At 42.0% G+C, this 8,972-nt stretch overlaps 1 protein-coding gene across 1 annotated transcript in view; it reads right to left on the bottom strand.

Moving 5' to 3' along the window:
* Positions 1-8,490, bottom strand: part of LOC115101552 (kin of IRRE-like protein 1) — a 51,189-nt gene extending 42,699 nt beyond the window's left edge. The window contains exon 1 of the mRNA XM_029621024.2: positions 8,454-8,490. Within this exon, the coding sequence (XP_029476884.2) occupies positions 8,454-8,490 (37 nt within the window). The remainder of the gene's footprint in view (positions 1-8,453) is intronic.
* Between the last annotated feature and the right edge of the window lie 482 nt (positions 8,491-8,972).

Below are 8,972 nucleotides of genomic sequence, written 5' to 3' on the forward strand. Positions count from 1 at the left end.
CATCATACATTAATTAAGATCATAAGTACTATACACACACACACACACACACACACACACACACACACACACACACACACACACACACACACACACACACACACACACACACACACACACACACACACACACACACACACACACACACACAAACTAATGCATTCTCATTCCTATTCCTCCAGTATTGATCATGATGGCGCCGGAGGGGATGGCTGCCGTCTTATCGGCTCTTAATCTTATCGGCTCTTTACCAACCACACTATTTATTTGTTTTTTTCGCGTTGTTCATAACTTGTTTTGTACATAATGTTGCTGCTTCCGTCTAATATGACCGAAAAGGGCTGCTGGATATCAGAACTGCGATTACTCACCTCAGATTAGACAAAGAGTTTTTTTTCAATGAGTCAGAAGGGAGGGATATACTACAGACACCCGACCAGGCCCTCATCCCAGTCATTCACTGGAGAAGGAAACTGAGATTTTGCGGAAAAAGATCAGGGTGCCTTGTGAGGATCAGGCGACGAGTGGCTAATCTGCCTTTGCCTTCCGTCCAGCTAGCTAACGTTCAATCGCTGGAAAAGAAATGGGATGAACTGAAAGCACGTATATCCTACCAACAGAATATTAAAAACTGTAATATCTTATGTTTCACTGAGTCGTGGCTGAACGACGACATTAAGAACATTCAGCTGGCATGTTATACACTCTATAGGCAAGACAGAACAGCAGCCTCTGCTAAGACATGGGGCGGGGGCATAAGCATATATATAAACAGCAGCTGGTGCACGATATTTACGGAAGTCTCAAGGTTTTGTTCGCCTGAGGTATATAGACCACACTATCTACCTAGAGAGTTTTCATCTCTATTTTTTGTAGCTGTCTACATACCACCACAGACTGAGGCTGGCACTAAAACCACACTCAATGAGATGCATACCGCCATAAGCAAACAGGAAAACGCTCATCCAGAGGCGGCGCTCCTAGTGGCCGGGGACATTAATGCAGGGAAACTTAAGTCAGTTTTACCTCATTTATATCAGCATGTTAAATGTGCAAGCAGAGGGGAAAAAATCTAGACCACCTCTACTCCACACCCAGAGACACGTACAAAGCTCTCCCTAGTCCTCCATTTGGCAAATCTGACCATAATTATATCCTCCTGATTCCTGCTTACAAGCAAAAATTCAAACAGGAAGCCCCAGTGACTCGGTCTATAAAGAAGAGGTCAAATGAAAAAGATGCTAAACTACAGGACTGTTTTGCTAGCACAGACTGGAATATATTGCAATGGCATTGAGGTGACACAACATTTAATTCTTTTTATTTGTACCTTTATTTAACTAGGCAAGCCAGTTAAGAACACATTCTTATTCACAATGACGGCCTAGGAACAGTGGGTTAACTGCCTTGTTCAGGGGCAGAACGACAGATTTGTACCTTTTCAGCTCAGGGATTCGATCTAGCAACCTTTCAGTTACTGGCCCAACGCTCTAACCACTAGGCTACCTGCTTTATCAATAAGTGCATCGAGGACGTCGTCCCAACAGTGACCGTACGTACATACCCCAGCCAGAAGCCACATACAGTACACTGACGATGTCCTAAAATCCCAAAGCATCCCTTCAACCTTTTTTATGTTGATCTAAAAGGTGAAACTGATCCTAGATCAGCACTCCTAATATGTGAGGCTTGGCCGATATGGGCCCAAGTCTTCCCTGCCCATGTAACCTTTTTTTTACATTGTGATCTAAAAGGTGAAACTGATCCTAGATCAGCACTCCTAATATGTGAGGCTTGGCCGTAAACTTTTTTTACATTGTGATCTAAAAGGCTAGATCAGCACTCCTGCTCTGAGATGTTTGACACATACTGAGCTTGTGTGTTTAGGTAAGGAATTTTACAATAAAGGGCTGGATCAATCCAACAGCATTAGGTGGCAAGAGACTTCAAAGAACTGGGTTATGCCATGCAGTGTTTGTTTGAGAGACAGTAATATACTGCTACACACACACACACACACACACACACACACACAGACATCCACATGCCCAAGCACACACATGCACATGCAAACAAACACAGTACAACTATTCTTCCCCTCTCTTCTTCTCCAACTATCCCTCGGAGGCTCCCGCCTTCTCTCCCTCTTTCTCTCCCTCTCACTCTAATTGACAGTTTTTTTACCATTTCATTTCATCTTCTTTTTTATACTCCGTTTATGTTTCCCCCTTCTTCACTAATTCCCCTGTCTCTTTTTCCTCAACCTCTCTCTCAGATGTTTTCCATCAGGATTTATTCACCTCTTCTCTGCCACATGAACTGCTTCTGAAGAGTGGTGAACACTCCCTTAACTTCCTCCCCCCTCCCACCATCCTCCGTAAAGCACACTGCACATGTCCACTAGCGTTAGCATCACTGAATGAGCAAGGTGTGTGTGAAACAGGGGGGGAACTGTGTGTGAGATCATTATCCACATCCTCTACATTTTGGTTGAATTGACAACTAGATAAAGTAGCAGCACTTACCATGCAATAGTAATAGTTGTGAGCCATTGGCATCCTATTCCCAAATGGCACCCTATTCCCCATAGCACACTACTTTTGTAGTGGGCCCTGTTTAAAAGTAGTGCACTATAAACAAATGACAGATATTTGATTTGATAGGAAATAGTGTGCCATTTGGGGTTCATCCATTATCAAAATAACAACGTCGTTTAGTGATGGTCATTTGATTAACACTATAAGGGGTTTAGGCTCAGTAGAGGTTGTAGTAAAGAAAGTGCAGTGTCTGTGTATCTTCATCTCAAATATTCACAAATATTGCTGCTGTGAAGGCACACTGTGGTATTTAACCCATAGATATGGGAGTTCATCAAAATTGGGTTTGTTTTCAAATTCTCTGTGGATCTGTGTAATCTGAGGGAAATATGTGTCTCTAATATGGTCATACATTTGGCAGAAGGTTAGGAAGTGCAGCTCAGTTTCCACCTCATTTTATGGGCAGTGTGCACATAGCCTGTGTTCTCTTGAGAGCCAGGTCTGCCTACGGCGGCCTTTCTCAATAGCAAGGCTATGCTCACTGAGTCTGTACATAGTCAAAGCTTTCCATAAGGTATTCTACCACTGTGGACTCTCTGTTTAGGGCCAAAGAGCTTTTTTTTTTTAAATTCTACATGCATACTCTCAATTTTGGTGTTTGTCCCATTTTGTAAATTCTTAGTTGGTGAGTGGAACCCAGACCTCACAACCATAAAGGGCAATGGGCTCTATAACTGAAGCACCAGATCATCAGCAAATGAAGTAGACATTTGATTTCAGATTGTACTGTAGTAGGGTGAGGCCGGGTGCTGCAGACTATTCTAGTGCCCTCGCCAATTCGTCGATAAACAGTACCAGTCAACAGTTTGGACACACCTACTAATTTAAGGGTTTTTCTTTATTTTTACTATTTTCTGCATTGTAGAATAATAGTGAAGACATCAAAACTATGAAATAACACATACGGAGTCATGTAATAACCAAAAAAAAGTGTTAAACAAATCTAAATATATTTTGAAGAATCTCTAATCTCAAATATAATTTTGATTTGTTTAACACTTTTTTGGTTACTACTGTACATGATTCCATATTTGTTATTTCATAGTTTTGATGTCTTCACTATTATTCAACAATGTAAAAATATATATATATATATAAAGAAAAAGCCTGGAATGAGTAGGTGTGTCCAAACTTTTGAATGGTACTGCATATATTGAATAGGGTGGGGCTGAAGCTGCATCCCTGTCTCACCCTACGGCCCTATGGAAAGAAATGTGTGTGTTTTTTGCCAATTGTAAACGCACACTTGTTGTTTGTGTACATGGATTATATTTTGTCGTATGTTCTCTCGCTCTTTCTCTCTCAGTCTGGCCATTTCCCTCCCTCAGTCTCCATCTCAGTCAGTCAGTCTTGTTGTCTATTGATGATACTGACTCAGATCTGTCTCCTTCATTTAGCATTAGATGACTGAGCAGCAGAGCATGTTCCCCCACTCCTCCTCAATGTCCCTCTCTTTCCCATATCCTCTCTTCCTCCGTGGGGAAATGTAAGTGGGACAGAGGAGAGAAACAAACACATCAAATTTCAGTCTAGGCTTTTCACTCTTCTTTCCCCTAGTGACTCAACTCCCCTCGATGGATGCTGGCTCTCACTCCTGTACCCATCCTCCTCCTCCTCCCCCTATCCCTGCACCCCATCTCAATTCGATTCAATTTCAATTCAATTTAAGGGCTATATTGGCATTACAAACATACAACTGTATGAAGTCGGAAGTTTACATACACCTTAGCCAAGTACATTTAAACTAACATTTTCACAATTCCTGACATTTAATCCAAGTAACAATTCCCTGCCTTAGGTCAGTTAGGATCACCACTTTATTGTAAGAATGTGAAATGTCAGAATAATAGTAGAGAGAATGATTTATCTCAACTGTTATTTCTTTCATCACATTCCCAGTGGGTCAGAAGTTTACAAACACTCAATTAGTATTTGGTAGCATTGCCTTTAAATTGTTCAACTTGGGTCAAACGTTTCAGGTAGCTTCCCACAATAAGTTGGGTGAATTTTGGCCCATTCCTCCTGACAGAGCTGGTGTAACTGAGTCAGGTTTGTGGGCCTCCTTGATCGCACACGCTTTTTCAGTTCTGCCCACACATTTTCTATAGGATGGAGGTCAGGGCTTTGTGATGGCCACTCCAGTACATTGACTTTGTTGTCCTTTAGCCATTTTGCCACAACTTTGGAAGTATGCTTGGGGTCATTGTTCATTTGGAAAACCCATTTGCGACCAAGCTTTAACTTGGAAGTTGCTTCAATATATCCACATAATTTTCCTACCTCATGATGCCATCTATTTTGTGAAGTGCACCAGTCCCTCCTGCAGCAAAGCACCCCCACAACATGATATTGCCACCCCGTGCTTCACAGTTGGGATGGTGTTCTTTGGCTAGCAAGCCTCCCCCTTATTCCTCCAAACATAACAATGGTCATTATGGCCAAACAGTTCTATTTTTGTTTCATCAGAACAGAGGAAATTTCTCCAAAAAGTACGATCTTTGTCCCCATGTGCAATTGCAAACCGTAGTCTGGCTTTTTTATTGCGGTTTTGGGGCAGTGGCTTTTTCTTTGTTGAGCGGCCTTTCAGGTTATGTCGATATAGGACTCGTTTTGGGGTGGCAGGTAACCTAGTGGTTAGAGCGTTGGACTAGTAACCGCAAGTTTGCAAGATCAAATCCCCGAGCTGACAAGGTAAAAATATGTTGTTCTGCCCCTGAACAAGGCAGTTAACCCACTGTTCCTAGGCCTTCATTGAAAATAAGAATTGGTTCTAAACCGACTTGCCTAGGTAAATAAAATTTAAAAAACATAAATAAAATAGGACTCATTTGACTGTGGATATAGACACTTTTGTGCCTGTTTCCTCCAGCATCTTCACAAGGTCCTTTGCTGTTATTCTGGGATTTATTTGCACTTTTCACACCAATGTACGAACGTGTCTCCTTCCTGAGCGGTATGACGGCTGCTTGGTGTCATGGTGTTTACACTTTTACACTTTTTTTACATTAGCCTATAAGAAGCTTCTAAAGCCATGACATCATTTTTTGAATTTTCCAAGCTGTTTAAAGGCACAGTCAACTCAGTGTATGTAAACTTCTGACCCCATGTAATTGTGATACAGTAAATTATAAGTGAAATAATCTGTCTGTAAACAATTGTTGGAAAAATTACTTGTGTCATGCACAAAGTAGATGTCCTAACTGACTTGGTAAAACTATAGTTTGTTAATAAAGACTTTGTGGAGTGGTTAAAAAATGAGTTGGTTTAAAAAAACATGTTTCTTTAATTTGACCCCTTTTTCTCCCCAATTTCATGGTATCCAATTGTTTAGTAGCTAATATCTTGTCTCGTCGCTACAACACCCGTACGGGCTCAGGAGAGACGAAGGTTGAGAGTCATGCGTCCTCCGATGCACAACCCAACCAAGCCGCACTGCTTCTTAACACAGCGCCATCCAACCCAGAAGCCAGCCTCACCAATGTGTCGGAGGAAACACCGTGAACCTGGCAACCTTGGTTAGCACGCACTGCGCCCGGCCCGGCCTGCCACAGGAGTCGCTGGTGCGCGATGAGACAAGGATTTCCCTATCGGCCAAACCCTCCCTAACCCGGACGCTAGGCCAATTGTGCATCGCCCCACGGACCTCCCGGTCGCAGCCGGTTACGACAGAGCCTGGGCGCGAACCCAGAGTCTCTGGTGGCACAGCCCTTAACCACTGCGCCACCCGGGAGGCCCGAAAAATGAATTTTGATGACTCCAACCTAAGTGTATGTAAACTTCCGACTTCCAACTGCATGTTTACATTGCAAAAGCAAGTGAAATAGATCATTTAAAAAAGTGAAATAAACAATACAAATTAACCGTAAGCATTACACTCACAGAAGTTCCAAAATAATAAATGATGTCCACATACAGTGTTGTAACGATGTGCAAATAGTTCAAGTACAAAAGGGAAAATAAACATAAATATGGGTTGTATTTACAACGGTGTTTGTTCTTCACTGGTTGCCCTTGTCTTGTAACAACAGGTCACAAATCTTGCTGCTGTGACGGCACACATTGGTATTTCACCCATAGATAAGGGAGTTCATCAAAATTGGACTTGTTTTCGAATTCTTTGTGGATCTGTTTCTCTAAATATGTGTCTCTACTATGGTCATACATTTGGCAGGAGGTTAGGAAGTGCAGCTCTGTTTCCACCTCATTTTGTGAAAAGGTATTCTGCTAATGTGTACTCTCTGTTTAGAGACAAATAGCATACTAGTTTGCTCTGTTTCTTTGTTAATTCTTTACAATGTGTCAAGTCATTACCTTTTTGTTTTCTCATGATTTGATTGGGTCTAATTGTGTTACTGTCCTGGAGGGGTGGGGAGGGTGTGTTTGTGTTTGTGTTTGTGAACAGAGCCCCAGGATCAGCTCTTAGGGGACTCTTCTCCAGGTCCATCTCTCTGTAGGTGATGGCTTTGTTATGGAAGGTTTGGGAATCGCTTCCTTTTAGGTGGTTGTAGAATTAAACGTCTCTAATTCTGCTCCGCATGCATTACTTGGTGTTTTACGTTGTACACTGAGGATATTTTTGCAGATTTCTCAATTTGGTGTTTGTCCCATTTTGTGAATTATTGGTTGGTGAGCGGAGCCCAGACCTCACAACCATAAAGGGCAATGGATTCTTTAACAGGTGTGCCTTGTTAAAAGTTAATTTATGGAATTTCTTTCCTTCTTAATGTGTTTGAGCCAATCAGTTGTGTTGTGACAAGGTAGGGGTGATATAGAGAAGATAGCCCTATTTGGTAAAAGACCATGTCCATATTATGGCAAGAACAGCTCAAATAAGCAAAGAGAAACAACAATCTATCATTACTTTAAGACATGAATGTCAATCAATCCAGAAAATGTAAAGAACTTTGAAAGTTTCTTCAAGTGCAGTTGCAAAAACCATCAAGCGCTTTGATGATCCTGGCTCTCATGAGGACCGCACACAGAAAAGGAATACGCAGAGTTACCTCTGCTGCAGAGGATACGTACATTAGAGTTAACTGCACCTCAGATTGCATCCCAAATAAATGCTTCACAGAGTTCAAGTAAAAGACACATCTCAACATCAACTGTTTTTTCAAATTGAACCTTTAACTAGGCAAGTCAACTAAAAACAAACTCTTATTTTACAATGACGGCCTCCCAAAAGGCAAAAAGGCCTCCTGCGGGAACGGGGGCTGGGATATAAAATTTAATAAATAAAATAAAATATAGGACAAAACACACATCACGACAAGAGAGACAACACTACGTAAAGAGAGACCTAACATAGCAAGGCGGCAACGCAACATGACAACAACATGGTAGCAACACAACATGGCAGCATCACAACATGGTAGCAGCAAAAAATATGGTACAAACATTATTGGGCACAAACAACAGCACAAAAGGCAAGAAGGTAGAGACAACATTACATCACGCAAAGCAGCCACAACTGTCAGTAAGAGTGTACATGATTGAGTCTTTGAATGAAGAGATTGAGATAAAACTGTCCAGTTTGAGTGTTTGTTGCAGCTCGTTCAATCGCCAACTGCAGCGAACTGAAAAGATGAGCTTTGGGGATCTTTAACAGATTGTGACTGGCAGAACAGGTGTTGTATGTGGAAGATGAGGGCTGCAGTATATTTCTCAGATAGGGGGGAGTGAGGCCTAAGAGGGTTTTATAAATAAGCATCAACCTGTGGGTCTTGCGACGGGTATACAGTAATGACCAGTTTACAGAGGAGTATAGAGTGCAGTGATGTGTCCTATAAGGAGCATTGGTGGCAAATCTGATGGCCGAATGGTAAAGAACCTCTAGCCGCTCGAGAGCACTCTTACCTGCCGATCTATAAATTACGTCTCCGAAATCTAGCATGGGTACGACGGTCATCTGAATCAAGGTTAGTTTGGCAGCTGGGGTGAAAGAGGAGCGATTAGAAAGTTTGTTGGACACTAAGAAAAGCTTTGTTGTAGAGCATTTAACACAACATCCAGGGAGGGGCCAGCTGAGTATAAGACTGTATCATCTGCCTATAAATGGATGAGCTTTGTTGTTGTAAATTGAGAAGAGCGTGGGGCCTAGGATCAATTCTTGGGGTACTCCCTTGGTGACAGGCAGTGACTGAGACAGCAGATGTTCAGACTTTATACACTGTACTTAATGAGAGAGGTATTTAGCAAACCAGGCCAAAGACCGCTCAGAGACACCAATACTCCTTAGCTGGCCCACATGAATGGAATGGTCTACCATATAAAAAGCTTTGGCCAAGTCAATAAAAATAGCAACACAACATTGCTTAGAATCAAGGGCAATGGTGACATCATTGAGGACCTTTAAGGTTGCAGTGACACATCCAT

Source organism: Oncorhynchus nerka, linkage group LG20 (assembly GCF_034236695.1).
Source record: "Oncorhynchus nerka isolate Pitt River linkage group LG20, Oner_Uvic_2.0, whole genome shotgun sequence".
Lineage (NCBI taxonomy): Eukaryota > Metazoa > Chordata > Actinopteri > Salmoniformes > Salmonidae > Oncorhynchus > Oncorhynchus nerka.